Raw genomic sequence first — 19,486 nt, 5'->3', positions numbered from 1 at the left:
TTTGGGCACAGTGGTGACGCACGTCCATCCTGTGCCCGGCCTCCCAAAGAGCTGGGAGAGTAGGTGGAGGAAAATCTGGGTGGGTTAACAGAGCTTGGCTCTCCCAACTTCCCACCAAGCACAGTTGTAGCGCGAACATCTGGGCTGTGGTAAAAGGTACCATTTTAATCATTTGTAAGCATACAGCTTGGTGACATTAAGTCTTGCGACCGTCACCAGCGCCCACATCTAGAACTTGCAAAACGGAAACTCTGCACCCACCCAACTCCAGCTCCCCCTCCCCCACGCCCCGCCCCAGCAACCATCCTGCTGATTTCCGTCTCTGTGGATTTGATGAGCTGAGGAAGCTCCAGGTAAGTAGAATCCAAACAGTCATCTTCAATCACCTCCCACATGACCTTGGATCCCTCCGGCACCCTTGATTTCCAGCCCGTCAACTTGTCAGCAAACGGCCACCCAGCCTGCGTTCCGAGCTCAGCTGACAGCAGAGCTCTCCTGAGAGTCCCTCTTGGGTTGATCCTGGATCTTCAGGCCATGAGAAACCTGTCTTCAGAGACAGGAACTGCAAGAGCCCTTGTGCTTTGGATAAAAACTTATGTCTACACAAAAACCTGCACACGGATGTTTATTGTGTATTATTCATTAGAACCCAAAGCTGGAAACAACCCAAATGTCCTTCAAGAAGAATGGATAAGCGAATAGTGGTACCTCCAGGCAATGGGACATTATTTAGTGATTTTAAAAAATGAGCCATCAAGCCCTGAAAAGAAATGGATGAATCTTAAATGCGTATTGTTAAGTGAAAGAGGCCAATCCAAAAAGGCTATAGGGATACCGTATGATCCCAATCATATGATGTTCTGGAGAAGGCTAACTATGGAGACAGTAAAAAGATCAGTGGTTGCCAGGGGTTCAGGAGGAGGGAGGGACAGAGATAGGGTTGAAAATGTGAAGCACAAGGGATCTTTTTTAGGGTGGCAAAGCTATATCGTGTGATACTGTAATCGTGAATGCACCATTCATCTATCAAACCTATGAAACTTTACTACCGCACAAAGAATGACGTTTTAATACATGAAGTTGTTTTTTTTTTTTTTTTTTTTGACAGACAGAGATCACAAGTAGGCAGAGAGGTGGGCAGAGAGAGGGGGATGCAGGTTCCCCGCTGAGCAGAGAGCCCGATGTGGGGCTTGATCCCAGGACCCTGAGATCATGGCCTGAGCTGAAGGCAAAGGTTGAACCCATGGAGCCACCCAGGTGCCCCAATACATGAGGCTTTAAAAATCATTGAGAAGGATAAGGAATCCCAGGATGAAATACAGACCACGCCTTTCATCTAACTGTACTGCAAATTTATGCATCAAACTCATTGAAGGGGTAGGAGAAAAAGGAGCTGACCTGAATGATGTGGGTATGAATGGGGTTTTTAAGACTAAAAGCAAAAGGAATCATACTCGAGCTTTTTCACTCAGGCTGATCAAGTTGCTTCTCAAAGGGGCAAGGATGACAATTCTGATACCGTTATATGTATATACCAATTAAAGGGACGGAGCGCACGCGGTGGGGCGAGGTTTCTCACTGTTGGAGAGGAGGTTACAGAGAAGCAAGGGGAGGAGGCTTAGAATGATGCCTATGGTCGCGGCTCAGGGCTGGAGACTCAGGCTGTACTCACGCTTTGTTTAGTAGAGATGGTTCCAGAGGGATCCGTGTATATATCCTGGGTCAGGGTATACACATCATCTCACTTTGTCAGCAGAGAGGCCCAGAAAGAATAGCAACCCCACAGGAACAAGCACCCCTACTTCTTGGTGTCCAATACCGCTGTTCCAATCAAGGGAATTCGGTAAAAGGATCCTCGGAGATCACACACACACTGATAGGGTTATGTCAAAGGGACACAGGAGCAAGCTGAAGGATGAAAGTAGCCAGAACTTGGAACAGTAATTAGCAATAACATGAACAGAGTAACACTGGATTCCAAACCAAAGTACAAAGTAATTACCCATGGGTCCATACTGATATAAATGACTGAATATAGAAATTGCAGAAAAGAATAAATCTCCCACGTAGAAGAATTGCAAGTAATTAAATGTGTAGAAAACCCCCTTGCTCCTTAAGGGAGGACTGCACATGATGGTGTCCTGCCAAAGAGGACAGCGTGGACGGGGGCAGGAGCGTAACTATGGAGAAGCCTAACGGACATGACCTCCCCCCAGTGGTCAAGGCACCATCAACAGCGATAAGTCATGATGACAGTCTGGACCCTGGATGTGACATGGGGAGAGGGACACGCTACTTCTCTGGTCTTCCTCCCCCACACCCTTAACCCCGTCTAATCAATAGAAAAGCAGCGCGGACAGATCCCAGTCAAGAGAAATTCTACAAAACACCAGACAGTATTCCTCAAAATTGCCGAGGTCATGGAAAGTAAGGCACGTGTGAGACACTGTCACAGCCAAGAGGGGGCTCAGGAGACGTGAGGGCTGAATGTGACGTGATATCCCAGTGGGATCTCGAAACAGAACATATGAGGTAAAAAGTAAGGAAATAAGAAGAAAGTAGGGACTTTAATAGTAATAATGTGTGGGTTCATCACTGTAGCAGGTGTACCCACACTGATGTAAGATGTTAACACTGGGGGAAATTGGGGGAGGGATATACAGGAACTCTACTATTTACAGATTTATTTTTATAAATCTGAAACTGTTCTAAATGGAAAAGTTTATTTTTAAAATTCAAGCCAGAATGTGTGTGTATGTGTGTGTGTGTGTGTGTTTGGGAGCACGTGAGACCAGGAAGGAAGAGAAAGACCCTCACCTTTTCTCACTCTGTGTATAACTAACACCCTCATAGTCAAGTCCTGTTCCCTGTTCTGGGTAAGACGAGGGAGAAGGAGGGAGAGAGAGGCAGCCCCATTCAAACCTCACAGCTGTCCTGGGAGGGAGCATACACCCATCACCCCTGTTTTGTAAATTTGGAATCTGAAGCCCTGAGGAAGGGAGTTGTCCCCGGAGCCTCCGTCTGTAAGTGGCGGATTCGTCCCTTGACGTCAAGGCCAGTCAGGGACCAGAGTCCACACTCTTTACCACCACACCGCCCTGCCCGCCTCACAGAGAGCCCAGGATCCTTGGAGCTGCATGGAAAGCTGCATCCCCGCCTCCCGCCTTCCTTCCACAACACCCAGTCCAGAGCAAGGCCAGCAGAGGAGTTAGAAGAGTTAGAGGGGCACCTGGGTGGCTCAGTGGGTTAAGCCTCTGCCTTCGGCTCAAGTCATGATCCCAGGGTCCTGGGATCAAGCCCCGCATCAGGCTCCCAGCTCAGCAGGGAGCCTGCTTACACCTCTCTCTCTGCCTGCCTCTCTGCCTCTGTCTGTCAAATAAAAGCTTAAAAAAAAAAAAAAAAAAAAAAAAAGTTAGAAAAACTCTGGTCAAGGGGCGCCACCTGGTGGCCTTCCTTGGTCCCTGCAGCACTGTCCCTACTCGCCACCCGACAGGCTGAACGGCAGCTATGAGGCTCTGAAGGGGGGCAGCACCATAGAGGCCATGGAAGACTTCACCGGGGGTGTAGCAGAGACCTTTGCAACCAAAGAGGCTCCAGAGAACTTCTGTGAGATTCTAGAGAAGGCTTTGAAGAGGGGCTCTCTGGTGGGCTGCTCCATTGACGTAAGTCCTTCCTTTACTTGTTCTCGTTCCCGGCGCGGGGTCCTCGGGCTGCAGACCAGCAGGTGCCCTGGTCCTGGCGAGAGGAGGACCATGACTTCCAGGGAGTGGGGGTGGGGATGTGTCAATGTTTATTTATTGTCCTTAAAATGAAAGTTTTAATTTAATGTTTTCCAAATTACAAAGTTAGGGCACACTTCCTGTATCAGGCAGAATGATCCTGCCCAAGTCCCAGCCCTGGGACACCCGGTGTGTGCCCGTCACACCCCACCTCTTACTGGGACAAACAGGCATGCGCCTAACTACACAAACACAGGAGAAATCCAGTTTGAGTTGACTAAATGGAGTCTTACTCTATACTTTTCTGAAACTTTTTTTTTTTTTAACTACTTCCTATAGCATTAAACCATTCATACCAGCAGAGAGGGGTCTAACAGGATTTGTCTAATGTCTAACAGGCCAACACACACACGTGTAATGTTATTCTATCCAGTTTTTAGAACCCATTCGAGTTCTGTTTCCTCTTGGGTTAACTTGGGAATGTCTTCCTTGCTACTAAGTTATCCCTTTCCTCTGTGTTCTCAAGTGTGTGATAGAGTTGTGTGTGACACTGTTAAACAGTTCTGATCCTCTCTTTGGTGTATGGGTTCGTACTTCTATCTTTTGTTGGGCTAACTGATGAGGGGAGGGATCAAATTGCTCTGTCTGGAGGCAAAAATTGAACTTTTCCCTGGAGTCTGAGCCAAGACTGAGGGTCTTCCTCTCCCTGGGAAGAGCCTGGGAACTGCTGTATGTCCCTGCTAACCATCTTCGGGGTGTCCTGTGTACCTACCTGATACGTGTCTGGCACATGGCTCTCAACTGGGGGAGTGGAAGGGAAAGGGCCAGGCACGGAGCTGGGTCTGGGCAGGTAGGGAAGACTTGACTTATCCAAGGGGTCCAACACTGCTTTTTTTTTCACATTTTAGATCAGAAATTCTGCAGAATCTGAAGCCCGGACGCCTTTTGGCCTCATTAAGGGCCATGCGTACAGTGTGACAGGAATTGACCAGGTAGGCGATGTGAACGCCTGTGGATAGGGAACAGGAACAGATTGGCGGTGCTTGTCCCTCATACTGACTTAGGGCATCCCAGTTTACACCACAGCTTCAGACGTTTCAGAGAAGGTCTCATCTAAAGGAGGCAGGCTGGAAACCAAAAGAGCAAAACAGGAGAGAGAGAGAGAGAGAAGCCCACAATACCCACCTGGCTTAGTGTAAGAGTCTTGGCTCATGTGAGAGACTGGGCTTTGTTTTTTCTTTTCTTTTTTCTTCCCTAATTCTGTATCAGTCTTGTAGTACTTGGAGTTCTCTAGAGAAACAGAACCAATAAGATATCAATAGATGATAGACAGATAGATGATAGATGATAGATGACAAATAGGGAATGAGGAATTGGCTCCCAGGATTATGGAGGCTGAGAAAACCTACAATCTGCCATCTGGCAGGGGTCTCCCTGTCCAAGTCCAAAAGCCTGAGAACCAGAAGAACCAATGGTACAAGTCCCAGCCTGAGAGAAGAAGAGGACCAAAGACCCAGCTCAGCAGTCAGACACAGAACGTGAATTCTCCCTTCGCCCGCCTTCTCTAGCATTATTCATGTCTTCCACTGATTAGACGAGCCCACCTGCTTTACTCAGTCTCCCAATCCAAAGGCTAATCCCATCTGGAAATGCCCTCACAGACACACCCAAAATGGTGTATAACCAAATGTCTGGGTGCCAGTGGCCAAGTCAAGTTGGCATATAAATAACCATCAAGTACTGTATGTTGGCTAACTGAACATAATAAAAAATCATAATAATAACCATCAAAAATCCCATTTTCTGCAGCTGTAGCCCAGGATGGAACTGATTCCCAGGGATTCCTAGACCCCACACAGCACCCCTCTGACTTCTAGGGGGTGCTTAGTTGGGACAAGAGCTCCTGAAGGGACGTGTGGGAAAGAGAAGGGGAGGAGATGAGAAGGAAGAGAAGGATAAGAAGCCACGGGCCACAGTGTTTCGGAGTCAAGTTCAGCAAAGTCTAAAGGCCTATTTTGTGCTTCTGTTGGACACGTCTCAGACCCAGTCTGTAGACCCAAGTCTTAGACCCAGTTGGACAAGTCTCAGGCCCAGCCCCTCTGGTCTCTCCTGTCGGTGCCCACATTTTGAGTAACACAGTCCAAAGAAACGGGGAGCAGGGAATCTGGAAGGAAGCCTGTCCTGCCTCCCTGTCAGGGGATTCTGAGTGGAGCCTTCAGGGCGGCGGAGGAAATGGGACTCTCTAGAACTGAACCATCGGCACAGGCTCTTTTCCCCCTCCTTCCCTGTCCATAATGCCTTGCCAATCACTCGTTTGAGTAGGCATGTGATTTTTTTCATTTATTCTTTTTATTTATTTATTTATTTATTGAAAGGTAAATTTATTTATTTATTTGACAGAGAGATCAAGAGAGAGAGCACAAGTTGGCAGAGTGGCAGGCAGAGGGAGAGGGAGGGAGGCAGATGCAAGACTCGATCCCAGGACCCTGGGATCCCGACCTGAGCCGAAGGCAGCTGCTTAACCAATTGAGCCACCCAGGTGTCCAGGCATGTGATTTTTTTTTAAGTCTTTTTATTTATTTATTTATTTGAGAGAGAGTGAGGGAACGAGAGAGAGAACATGAGCAGGAGTGGGGTCGGGAGAGCGGGGGGAAGGAGAAGCAGGCTCCCTACTGAGCAGGGAGCCCGATACAGGACTCGATCCCAGGACCCCAAGATCATGACCTGAGCCAAAGGCAGACGCTTAACCGACTGAGCCACCCAGGCGCCCCAGGAGGCATGTGATTTTTACTGGCACATCTTCTAAATGTTTTTCCCGGTAGTAGAAACTTTCCATCACATCCGTTCAGTTGCTTTTCCTTGCTCTCCCCGTCCAATGCGTTGACTTTCCCCATGCACTTCACTTAATGAACCTCTTAAACAATGAGCTATAAGCTACGTCCTAGACTCTGGAGAGGTCACACTAACTTGATTTTCACATCAAAAATAAGCTTTGTGCCCAGGGCATGAGGATGGAATGTTTTGAGCTAAAATTTCTGGCTCATGAAATTTTACTCTCCTTTCTCCACCATCTTGCTAACATGCACTGGCCCTTTCTCCTGGTCTGGGGCAGAGCACGAAGGTCATGGCCAAGCATCTTTCTTTACTGGCTCGAGGGTGCTCCATACGGACAGCAGAAAGCCTCCCCTGACACCTGAAAGGGGGGATTATTGGAGTCCGAAGACTTAGAAGTGGTTTTGTTTATCTTTGCTTAAGTTCCCAGCATAGCCCTATACAATTTTCGTTCATCTGTGAGTAAGATATCAAGGATGAAGAAAACTCACTCATAGCTCCCTGAGCCCTTTGGACAAACAACTCTTTACCTCTCGCTGTACTCAATGCCGACGGTACACTGAGAAGTAAGACCCAGTCCCTGCCCTTACAGCGACTCCAGTCCAGAGAGAAAACTCATTCATTTGAAGATTCACATGGACTGGTTTCTTGTTCTTTATAATTCTACTTTACTTCCCAGATACAGTGTATCCGTTCTGGCATGATTCATAATGTAGCATAGTTGGTGACTAGCCTCGTGTCAGAGTCAAGAGGCTTTGGGGAAAGTTAGCTGGGACGGAGGTGAAGGAGCCCGGAGCTCACCATTCCACGTTTCCCTGATGTTTTTGGATTTTACCATTCCACATTGCCCTGATGTTTTTCCCTCTAGGTAAACTTCCGAGGCCGGAAAACGGAGCTCATCCGAGTCCGGAATCCTTGGGGTCAGGTTGAGTGGAACGGATCTTGGAGTGACAGGTCAGTCCCTGCCTCCTTGCCTTCCCAGGGCACAGAGGCCCGGGGTTGGCCCGGGGCTGGCTTCTGCAGGCAGACAAGGAAGGGCTACTGTGTCTCCAGTTCCCTCCTGGCTCTCTTTCAGGGGACTGTTTTGCAGCTGGGGTGGACTTACTTCCTCCCTCTTCAGCCCTCTGGCCCACCATGCAGCCAAAAGGGAACATGCTTACAAGGGCTTTTCCCCCTTTCCCGTTACTGTATTTACATCAGTGGATCTGTTTTGTCCCATGGGGACATGACGTCATCTCCCCATGATGTCGCGAGGGGCTTTCTCTCCAGGGATGAGTGGCTCCAATATGCAGTGTGTTTGTGTGTGCAAGTGTACCTGTGGGGTCGGGTGGGGTGGCCGTGAGTGTTTGAGTTGTGAGAATCCCCGAAATACTGCCGAGCTGATCACCATGGGGTTCTCTCTGATTGGTCCCTGGCCATTGGTGAGAGGCTGGCCGCCCAGTAGAGAAACAGGAATTGGAACAAGAAATGCACCCCTTACAGAGCAGTCAACTAGCAGCTATTTCTTTGGCCCCCTTTATAAAGAAAGTTCTCCCCTGCAGGTGTGTGTCCCCTCCTCGTCCCCAGGAAGCGGCCCAGGTGGCTAAGATCTGGGAACATTCAGATGGGTTTGGGCAGGACCCTCCCTGAGCTGCCCCCGCCCTCAGGCAGGACTCTGCCATCTTGAGGTCCTGCTGTCCTAACCCGACCCACTCACAGCTTGTGGGACTCTGGGGAGACCTCCGGCAAGTCTAGAGCCTGAGTAAAAGAACTTGAGCTGTGTTTGTCCTCAGATCACAAAGAGGCCACCATGTCGCCCGCCATCAGTGTGTCTGTGTCTCTGTTAACCTGACTCCAACCTGAGGGTACAGCGCACACCCCTGGGGGGGCTGGTGGTCCCATCATGGCTCATGTCCCACCACCTCCCAGCCCCATTTGGGTTCTGCCTTCTCAGAGCCCAGGGCCTGGGGCAGAGATGGATTTACACCAACATCACAGGAGGGAAGAGATCAGCCTCCCTCTCCTGGCAGAAATGGAAAGAACAGAAATATTAAAATCAAAGTTAATGAGACGCTTCGTATCACACATGGACAATTACAGTGTCCTTCCATTTAGAGAACACAGCCTGTAAAAGGGCCACTCGTGCCTTCTCCTGGGAAACACACAGAGGGAGAAATAAGGGAAGTGCATTTCCTGGGGTCAAGGCTGGAAGGCGAGCTTGCCTCCCACTCCCGCTCAGCCTCGGGGTGACGGAGGGCAGGTCCCCATCCTGATCCTGCTCCTGTCCCTGCTTGTTAGGAGGGAAGTCCTGAAAGTTCTTTAGCTGGGCAGCAGGTGATGGGACGGGAGCCACTCGGAAGGTCCTGGCTCTGGGTACCGCACGCAGGACCTGGAGAGGGGCTTCACCTGGGTCCTTCCCGGGACAAGCTCTGTAGGGCGTGGACGAGGCAGCCACGTCGGCTGGGTACCACGTGCTGGTTACTCAGCAGGAACCACTTGGAGGCGGCTGTGTGGATCACAGAGACACAGTGACCTTGGAGGTTTCCTAGCGAGCTCACCTACAGAAAGCGTTTAGTCTGTGAAATGTCAAGTCCAAGCAAACATAAAATTTCTTACTGCTTTTTGAAACGTCACTTACAAATGAAGAGGAGAGATCAGGAGGTGCTCCGGGACACAGGTCATCCCTGTTCTGGGTTCCAGTTGGAAGTTTCTGCTGTTTTGCTGGTGTTCCATGTACTGGGATGGTCCTATGATAATCCCCTACGGAGGGGCTTCTCAGGACCCCGAAGACTTCTTACCATGGGCTCTCTTGGATGTGCACTTTCCAGCCATCCTCTAGATCCCTGGGGGCATTTCCGGGGCCCAGGGAGTAGGCACTGACCAGAATTGGTCCCCACACAGCCACCACGCTGGCTCCTCGGGAGGGACGCCCCGGCCCCCTCCAAGGTCAATATCCTTTCCACCGACTTTGCTTACTCCTCCTAGTTCCTCTGAGTGGCATTCTGTGGGCCCAGCTGAGCAACAGCGCCTGTGTCACACGGCTCTGGACGACGGGGAGTTCTGGTACGGTGCTCGTCTCTGTTCTTCTTGCTGTATGAGCTACACAACGGGTATGAGCGCAGTCCCCGAGAGCCCTTGGCTCGCTTGCTTGCCTTCTGTCTGTCTTTGTTCCATTTCTTAGGGTAAATCAAACCCATTTGTCTCAAGCCCCTTGTGCTCATCCGTGTTGGCAGAGAATTTGATAGAAACGTGGGGCTGAGCCTGTGTCTCCAGCCCAGCATCCCTCCTCCGAACTGTTTCTCATCCAAGTTTTCATGGTGTATTTGAAGACAGACAGGCTGTCCTGCTTCTCCCAGGGGCTGCCCCCTTGTCCAGCTTGATGACATGGGACCCCGATGGCAGTGACCTTGAGAGCATCCAAAAATAGAGACCTAAGTGGGCAGGAAACATTCCTAATCTGGACTTTCTGTGGGGTGGAATAGCTTTGCTTACCTGGGAGTTTTTAATGGGCCTTCGTCTCTAGAAGCTTCTTTTGATCTTATTTCTTCCTGAGGGGTCCAGAAAAGAGTTGGCGCTTCTAACCCTGTAAGACCACACATTTCTGATGTCCAGCTGTCTTCCCTGAGGAGCAAACCAGTCAATTTTGAACGGAGCTCACTTTTTTCTTAAAGGCCTTATTAAACACAGCAAGCAAAAACCAGCACACACTAATAATCTAGCTTTTCCCCTCCTCTTCCCCTCGAGCATAGCCTCTGTCTTCCATATTTTTACAGTTTTAACCAACAGATTGTCATTTGTAATGTGGATATCTATTTTCCAGCTCTAACATTTCCTTGAAGCCTGTCCAAGTGCTAAGCTGGCGTGATTTAGAATTCCATCATGGTGGCCTCCCGATTCAAGGCACTGAGGACTTAGGGTAACACCAGCTGCTGTAATAAGTAGACTCAGGATGTATGAAAACACAAATGCAATAGAGTTTATCGCTCACTCATTGTACCAGTCCAACAGGACATCCCTGTTCTGTGGGTGGATCTCTTCGTGCTGATTCAGGGACCCAAGCTCCTTCCTCGGTATGGCTTCACCATCCTCCGGGGCCCCCTGGCCATCTTCAAAAAGTCAGCGGAAGTGGAGAGACAGGAAAGATTGGAGGAGACGCCCCACCCGCTCCCTAAGAGCCTTGACCTGCACATCACCGCTCACATCCCACTCTAGCTGCAGGGGGCGGGGATGCAGTCCCTGAACCCAGGTTCTCCTTAGCTTTGCTTGTGTCTTTTCTGTCTGCCCACACCTGAGTTCTCCCCATCCTTGAGGATGGGCACGGGGACTCACTACTGGTTGGTTAGATGATTAAGCGAATGAATGGATCACGACGTCACCATCGCCTTCTATGCCTGGTGTCTTTCTGCCTTGTTGCAGGATGGCGTTTAGGGACTTCAAGACCCACTTTGACAAAGTGGAGATCTGCAACCTCACCCCTGACGCCCTGGAAGAGAACGCGCTCCACAAGTGGGAGGTGACAGTCCATCAAGGAAGCTGGGTGCGGGGCTCCACCGCTGGCGGCTGCCGCAATTTCCTGGGTTGGTAGTCCGCCTGTCACGCTCTCTGTCATCGCCAAGTGTCCAGTCCAGCCTGGCAGACGTCAGCAGGCCAGCACCTGGACCTTAGAGAAAGCCTGAGTGCAGAGTTAGCAGGATTTCTGGGATGGCCAGTGAGGGCTACAGAGACGTAGCAGAAAGTCGGATCAGATTGTTTAGGGGAAAAACTTGTTTGGCCTCTTAGATTATTTCCCATGACAAGTAATAAAAAAACATAAATCATGCTAGTTTAACAATAAAAAGGATTTTTTTCCTTGCATGGCTGAAAAATTCAGAGGAGAAGCAGGATGGGCTTCAGGCATACTTCCATCAAGCCATTGGTCTGGGATTCTCTGCTCTGCCCTCTCTCTGAGGACTTCTTCCTCAGTCCAGATTTCTCTATAGTCACAGAAGGGCTGCCAGCACCATCCAAGGCTTGTTGAGCCCTCACTTGTGCACAGAGTCAGCCAACGAAAGTCCTCAACTTGGGGTCAATCCCTCTAACTGGGAATTCCTTGAGCCTATACTGCCGGGGAAATGCTGCAGGCTCGTTGGCTTTGTTCCAACTCTCTGCAGCAAGAGAGACTAGGATGAGCCAATCAGCATTCACCGTCAGAGCAGGGCCTGGGGTGGGCTCTCCTCATGTTGCACAAACACAGGGGCACAGTCCTCTCCTCTGAAATACCACATGAGAGAAATAAGATGGAGCAAACCCAGAGGAATGTCTTTAAAAAGCTGCATGGGAAACGGCTCGAGAAAGGGTAGAGATGAAAGGGAAGCACTTGGCCTTCTCACTGGGGTCACAGGAAGTAGGGCGTGAGGGTCATCAGAAGAGGGAGAGAAGAAATGAATGACTTTCTCGGGTTTGGGAAGATGTGGTGGGGCTGAATGGAGTGTGTGTATGTGTGTGTGTGTGTGTGTGTGTGTGCGCGTGCACACGTACTTGTTTGTGCTTGTCTTTTGTGCTTTTTTTGAGGAAGATGAAATAACCACTTCTTTCAAATGGCAGATACCTTCTGGACCAATCCACAGATAAAACTGTCCCTGACCGAGAAAGACGAGGGGCAGGAGGACTGCACTTTCCTCATAGCCCTGATGCAGAAAGATCGAAGGAAATTCAAGAGGTTTGGAGCCGATATGCTGACCATTGGCTACGCCATTTACCAGGTGGGTAGGAAACAAACCGCTCTTCAGAGCCCCACCCCGGGTGCTGGATCCTCAGCATCTCCTTGTCCACATGCCCGACTCAATGGCCAGTTCCCCAACTGTGTCCAAGTAGCCAAGACCAGCGGTCCTCCCCATAGAACCAACCCCTCCCAACACTCTTCGTGCCGGTTGCAGAGCCCCGGGAGAGACGAGCACCTGAACAAGGACTTCTTCAGGTACCACGCTTCCCAGGCCAGAAGCAAAACGTTCATCAACCTGAGAGAAGTCTCTGACCGCTTCAAGCTGCCCCCCGGGGAGTACATCCTGATTCCCAGCACTTTTGAGCCCCATCAGGAAGCCGATTTCTGCCTGAGGATCTTTTCGGAGAAGAAAGCCGTCACCCAGTGAGTAACAAGCTTGAGAATTCCTCTTCGGCTAGTGGCTCAGTTCCGGGGAAGTCACAGACGACCGTTGGAGCAATGACCCCTTTCTTCCCTTCCCTACAATCCACCTGAGAAAGCAGGCTGGAGGGTCTCCCGACCCATTTGCAAAAGCAGGATAATTTCCATTTTAGTTCTGCTCCTTCCATCCCTCGAGCAAGCCTCTGAGAGGTTGCTCTCCCCAAGCCCCCCCAGAACCACGCTCTCCCGGCGATGAGTATCACAGAGTGACGCTTGGGTGAGGCCTCCACTTTCCAGACCCTATTCTCAAGAACCTGGAGTGGGACCCACATTGAGAAGTGTTAGACTCATTTTTGAATACAGTGAAGGGGGTGACTGTTACCGGTTTCCAGAAAGACGCATTCTTTCAGCTTCAGTTTAAATAAATGTTGCCAAATTGTCTGGGGTTGGTCTCAGCCCATGGACAGCAATGCCATCAGCTAGGAACGCCTGACGGCACTCACCTGGGCAGGTGAGCAGGTACTGCCCGGGGTGGGCCCCCAGAGACGTTTCCCGAACTGGAGCCAATGCTGAGGCCAGATTGACCCTTGTGGGTCTTTTTATGATTGCAAGACACAACTTAACAACCCAAAGAACTCTGAAAATACAAGATTTATTATATACAGGTCCTGGAGAGCACATGGCAAACCTGCCCCCCACCCCCCCGTGATATCCTGAGTAGAGAGAGAGAGTGCACAGGCCTGGGGTTGTGCCTTTATTGGGGTCAGGGGTAGGGGCCTAGAGTTTCAAAACAGGTTCACTCTTGGTAAACTTCAAACATAAAAGCAGGAATTAAAGTGCTTGAAGGAAAAGCAAGGAGCGGGCCAAATGGTCTACCAGAGCTTTCTAAAAAAAGAGAGAACTTCGTGGGTGAGGTGCCTGGGCTTTATGTCTAGCTGTGAAGCTGGCAATGTGTTTATTGGAGATGGATATCTTTGAAACGGATGCCTGAACCATCAAAAATTTAATGCCAGATGCTTACTTTACCATCAAAAAAGCTAATTGTCAAGGGCTTATACTGAACAAGTTGGCCTTCTGCTTAGTATACCCGACTTTCCGCCACCTCCCCCTTTGCAGTGTCTTAGCAAAATTATTTTGTGTTGGACACGTCTATGAAAAGTTTCCCATTATTCCTTTTGCCATCGGTTGCTCTGTGGCAGAGGGAGAAAATGGTTCAAGATACAAGCATCCCCTCCTTTTCCCAATAGAGACGTTCTAGAGATGACGGAGCAGGGCTACGTTGGCTAATGACGCCTTTGAGCCAGATGAAGCCCCAGCTAGGGACTGCCCTAAGATACTGAGATGGAGCCCGCTGTGAGTTCGTAGCCTCCAGCTCTATCTTTTGTTCGGTGGGATAGGATTGGGTTGGTGGCAGGCCTTGAGAATAAGCCCAGTTGTCCAGTCTGGTTAGAGTTCCCAAGCTGATTACAAAAGGTGTGGTTCCTTCTTCTCCACTAAATAGAAGCAATTAAAGATCTTCCTTTAATTTTTGAAAATTCTGCTGGAGAGTTTTCTCCAGTCTCCTTCCAGATACTGGTACAAGCTGAGGATGAATTTCCCAGGATCTGTTCACACAAAAGCGCCCGCACGAGAGGCGTGCAGACTGGCAGCTCTTGTGGGCGGCAAGAATGAGAGAGGAAGTTAATCTACAATGTGTTTTCTGCCCCCCAGGGACATGGATGGGGATGTGGCCATTGACCTTCCGGAGGTAAGACTTCGCACGGTACTCTGGAGGGTGGGAGTCAGTGACAGTCCCGAAAGTTCCCTTCGATCACAGTGTCATTCAGGGCTTTGAAGTTCAGGGAATGGTTTATCTGCGATCGAGTGAGTACCTTGATTCCAGTCTCATGGAGGACAAGCCTTGTACCTTCTAAGTCTCTCGTGTCCTACCACGACCGGGCATGGGAAGGAGGTACGTGCTCTGAAGAAAGCTCCGTTTGGAGCGATGTTTCTCTGGACTACCAACTCACTCTGTACCCTGAGAAGTGGCTGTCGCTTCCGCAGGGCATGAGATGTCTTTAAAATGCCTTCAGTCTAAGAAAAATAACCCATGGCTAGGAGATTCTCTTGCAGAGGCCTTGGAGGAACACGTGACTTCCTCCCTACCATATGTGTGTTGTGCGGGGCTGTAGGGGAGGGTTTTATACTTGTTCAGGGGCTGTAAGACTTTGAAGACGTGCTGAGCTATAACTGGGACAGTCTGATGCTTCCCAAGTCAGTATTGATCGGCCCAAGACAAAACTAAAACACCCAATGCATTTGCTGAGCTCTTTCTATGCACTGGGCTCAGGGCTGCCTGCTAGTGAGAGACTCCTGTCCTTGAAGATTTCACCACCTGTCAAGACAGATGGTTCAGCAAGTAATTACAGTCGAGAGTGGTGAGGGGTCTGTGAGAGAGGGCACAGGGAGCCACGACCACCCCTGCTGGGACCCCAGCTCGGTCAGGACCCCAGCCTCCCTAGCACTCTTGTCTGCAAAAGTCCCCTTGATCAGTCCTTCCACATTCTCCCTCTAAAGAGCCTTCCCCAGGGATCCGACGGCCGTTCCTAATGCTCCAGGCAGCGGCCCCTTCTGTTTCCTCCCCACAGCAGTGAGGTCCCAGGCTCTCCCAAGGGACCACAAGGCCTCCAGGGCACGCCTTTTTCTTGCGATTTCTTTGGGATAGCAAACGCCACAAGTGCTTTCTGTGGCTCCAATGCAAGTTCCTCTGGTTGCTTTCTAGCCTCCGAAGCCGACTCCAGCTGGCCAGGAGACAGAGGAGGAACTGCAGTTCCGGGCCCTGTTTGAACAAGTTGCTGGTGAGGTAGGGCCGCTGCGGGCTACACTTGGCCTTGACCCCTGTGGAGCTGAGGGGCCTGGTTTCCTCCACAGCAGTTACCAGAGGCCTGGTGGAGCTGGAGCCAACGGGAGGCCAGGCCTGATCATCTGGGAGGGCCCAAAGACCACCTCCTCCATCAGACTGGGCTGCCACCTTCGGTGGGACAATGGCCCCCCAAAGGAGCTCAGCCTGGCCTGGGGCTTTCTGTGGAAGGCTAGGGGGAGCCTTGAAGAGGAGCTTCATTGCACTCAGCCCATAAACCACTGCCTTTCGAATGTTCTCTCTGCTCGGGTGGAAGTTGGGGTTGCTCAGGGAGGTCACCACGAAATTACAAATGTGACCTTTGTCGGGTACCATCAGCAGCCCGGCCAGGTTTGGCGGTTCGGGCCAGGACCAGCCCCTGGGGAAGGCGGGATCCATCCCTCGCCTCTGGCTCTCTGGCCCCTACCCCATTCTTGTCCCCTCAGTTGTCAGCTTGTTTTGGGGGGTCCCGGCCTCTCTTGGGGGCCCTGGGTGTCTCTCGCCTAAGGCTCCATTCTCCTAGAAACTGTCCCACCTGTGCTCCCTCATAGCCATTAATAAAATGAGCTTGTTTGACCATTTCCTGGAGGGACTATAACGACTACATTCGCTTCCTTCTCTTGCCAGGGCCCCTGAATCATAAAAGAGTTGTGTTTGCGGGTGGGGAGCAGCAGGATTTCAGGCCGTGTAAGAAGCAGGAGGGCAGGGAGACTTGGGGACGGTTGTCTGGGTGGAGAGAAATGGGGACCTGGGTGGTTCTGTGTAAGCCGCAGCAGGCCAGACGGCCACAGGGCAGGCGGAGTGGTGCTGGGGAAGGGGTGGTGGCGGAGAGGAGGGGGGCGCACATCAGCCATTTCTCCTCCAGAGCCGACCACCCCAAACCCCATTCCCCAGGCCTCAGGAGCTCCAGGCAGGCCCATATGAAATAATTTCACAGGTGACTATTCTGCACCAGTAGCTCAAAATCCTGGACCAAAGGAGCCTTAAGTTCACGCTGCAGCTCAGTAACACTTGCTGCAGCATCCTGGAAAATGCAGATCCTCTCGCCTGGAGGTCTGGGGCAGGACCTGAAACTCCACATTTCTGACAAGCTTCTAAGGGCCGTGGGTGCTGAGCTCTCGTGGGCTTAGCAGATGGCCCCAAATCAGTGGCTCTGAATTCACCCTAGAGGTTTTGAAAATAACCCACGGGACAGCCTCCCAGTCTTCTGGATTGAAATGGTCCTTGGAGGGAGCCCCCAGCATGGGGTGAGCCCCCAGTGTGGGCATTGTTCATACTCTGCAGGAGCTCTGCTGTGCAGGGGCTTGGGGACCCAGACGCGAAGGTCCTCCAACAGAAGTGCCACATGGGGGGCTTTGCCAGGTTGGGGGGGATGCCTGTGTCACCTGGCCCAACTTTTCCATCCTTTCTGCATGGGGCACGGGTGTCCCTGAGAAGTTAGGCAGGTTGCAGTCTTGAGGGACCAGAACACGGGCTCGCAGCAGGGTCCCTGAGGGCCAGTGACATGTGACACTGTGGCTTGAGCCAGATCAAGCTCAAGACTGGAAGCAAGTGACAAAGAAGGCGCTAAGGGCCATCAAAGCAGTCATCTCTCCTCCCACAGGACATGGAGGTAACCGCAGAGGAACTCAAATACGTCTTAAATGCTGTGCTTCAGAAGAGTAAGTGCTCATCCCCCCACCCATTGGGGACCCCAGGGCTCCTCTGGAGGGGACGCATGACCTGTGACCTCGTGCTGCCTCTCCTCCAGCTCCCCCTGCTCTCCAGGGCTGACTCTAGGAAGACTTGCCAAATAACTTTCATTGCTTATTTCCTGATTACAGAAATGATGCCAGTTACGGCAGAAAATTCTGTAAACGTGCAAAAAAGCCTAAAGACAAAGACGAAAGCCTCCAGTGACTGAACCACCCATAGATAAACCCCGTTAAGATGTGCGTGTGTGTCTCCGCCTATGTGTGTGTGCATCGTGTGTTGTCGTGTGTGTCTCTCAGTGTGTGTACATCTACACACAAGGAATTGTCATCCAATTATACAGTTTTATTTGTTAATGTAACAGCTTTAACATAGAATTCTCATGCTGAAAAATCCACCCACCACGTTTCTTGGTGTGCAGGTTGCAGGTTACATGCCGCAACAGTCAGACCCCCACCTCCCCCAGCCCCCGAAACCACTGATCTACTTCCTGTCTCTATAGACTCACTTATTCTGGACTTTGCATATAAAAAGGATCATGCGCGGCACCTGGGTGGCTCAGTCCTTAAGTGCCTTCCAGCGGCTCAGGTCATGATCCCAGGGTCCTAGGATCGAGTCCCACATCAGGCTCTTTGCTCAGCGGGGAGCCTGCGTCTCTCTCTGCCTTGCCTGCCACTCTGCCTGCTTGTGCTCTCCGTCTCTCTTTCTGACAAATAAAGTCTTTAAAAAAAAAAAAAAGATTTATCCTCATTGTAGTATTTGCAAAGACTTCTTCCATCCTTTCTATGGCTGGATAGCATTTCCCTGTAGGAATATACCAGGTTTCGTTCCCCCATTCCTCACAGAGGGCCGTGAGGGTTGTTACCACTCTCTGGCTCTCGTGACGAATATTGCTGTGAACGTCGGTGAACGAGTCATTCGTGTGGATGTTTCTCCTGGGCATATATCTCAGACAGCTGCTGCCTTACAGGGTAACTCTGTACTTTCTGTTTTAAGGAACCCGCCAACCATTTTCCAAAGTGGCTCTTACGAACGGCATGCGAGTGTTCAAACTTCTTCAGTAACTTCAGTCCTGCCTTTTAAACGGACTTTTTCTGAGCATTTCCCCCGTCATTACATGCTTCCAAAACGCCGCTCTTAAGCACCGTGTAACAATCCATCCTACACACGTCACCTTTTCTGCTCTGACCCTTCCGTTGGTCATTTATGTCCTTTCTAAATGTTTGCCATTACACGCAACCAAACGATAAAGGTCTTAATTTGTAATTCTTTGCTTGGGATTTTTAAAACTGGGATAAATGAATGGAAAGATCTTCCCGTTTTTTATATTGTGCAGTTTTGTCCCCCCCACCCACCCACCCAAAGGCCGTGTCAGGTTCTGCTGTCACCAGCAGCTGGAGAGTGAGTACGTGTCCGCCTCCCCAGCTCCAGATCTGACCCCTTTCTTGCACTCCCAGCAGCCCGGGGAAGTTAATCTTATCACGTGTCCAGTGAATTCTGCTTTCATGTGTGATTTCAGAAAAGGACCTCCAGTTCAAGAAGCTCAGTCTGATGTCCTGTAAAAACATCATCTCTCTAATGGATGTATCCTTCCAAATCCGTGGGCTGTGTTTTCCCATCGTGCAGACCCTTCTAGAATGCGGCACCCTTAGTCAGTGGGATAGTCTCCTCGGAGAATACGCAAAGACTGGCGGCACCTAGAACTGGAACAGAATCAGGAGGCACAGACCGTCCAGTAGGGGGACTGCTTTTGAAGGCACTTGGGGGTCTGGCTGCCACTTTGGGGTCCCCGCTAAGGGGATGATAAGGGAATGTTTTCATTGCGCTTTCTCGAACCTGGTGGTGCGATGCCCATCTCACGCCTCCCCATCTCACCCCTGCCATTTCCCCTCTTCAGAGAAGCATGATTTCCTAATTAAGCTACCTCCCTAGGAGCCCTAACTCTGTGTCACGGGCCCCCCGGGCCAGCCGGGTTGCCCCTCCATCGCTGAAGTCCCACGATTCACCTTGGGTCCAAACCCTAATCGTCTTCCTTCCTTTCTTCCTTAACACTCTCGGCACAGACCAGCGGCAACGGGAAGCTAGAGTTCGGGGAGTTCACAGTGTTCTGGGACAAGCTGAAGAAGTGGACAGTAGGTGACCCTGCCGGGCACGACCTCTGGGGATTGAGCCAGACTGGAGCAGGAGGGGTTTTCCGTGGCCAAGGGAGAGGGCCGGAGGGAAGGAAGCGTGATGGAATTTCCAGGTCCCTTCTGCTTCCAGCGC

General features: G+C 50.8%; 1 protein-coding gene across 3 annotated transcripts in view; it reads left to right on the top strand.

Moving 5' to 3' along the window:
- CAPN9 (calpain 9) overlaps positions 1-19,486 on the top strand; it is a 39,519-nt gene that overhangs the window by 11,389 nt on the left and 8,644 nt on the right. The window contains exons 5-17 of one of the 3 annotated variants that reach the window (XM_059170496.1): positions 3,494-3,662; positions 4,628-4,711; positions 7,420-7,505; positions 9,516-9,593; positions 10,351-10,446; positions 10,947-11,107; positions 12,114-12,271; positions 12,446-12,654; positions 14,362-14,398; positions 15,413-15,493; positions 17,133-17,190; positions 18,741-18,805; positions 19,285-19,353. In XM_059170496.1, coding sequence (XP_059026479.1) covers positions 3,494-3,662; positions 4,628-4,711; positions 7,420-7,505; positions 9,516-9,593; positions 10,351-10,446; positions 10,947-11,107; positions 12,114-12,271; positions 12,446-12,654; positions 14,362-14,398; positions 15,413-15,493; positions 17,133-17,190; positions 18,741-18,805; positions 19,285-19,353 — 1,351 coding nt within the window. The remainder of the gene's footprint in view (positions 1-3,493; positions 3,663-4,627; positions 4,712-7,419; positions 7,506-9,515; positions 9,594-10,350; positions 10,447-10,946; positions 11,108-12,113; positions 12,272-12,445; positions 12,655-14,361; positions 14,399-15,412; positions 15,494-17,132; positions 17,191-18,740; positions 18,806-19,284; positions 19,354-19,486) is intronic. The other 2 variants (XM_059170497.1, XM_059170498.1) reach the window with 2 other exon arrangements.

Source organism: Mustela lutreola, chromosome 4 (assembly GCF_030435805.1).
Source record: "Mustela lutreola isolate mMusLut2 chromosome 4, mMusLut2.pri, whole genome shotgun sequence".
Lineage (NCBI taxonomy): Eukaryota > Metazoa > Chordata > Mammalia > Carnivora > Mustelidae > Mustela > Mustela lutreola.
Note: the sequence above shows the minus strand (reverse complement) of the source record. Positions and strands in the feature narration are given on the sequence as shown.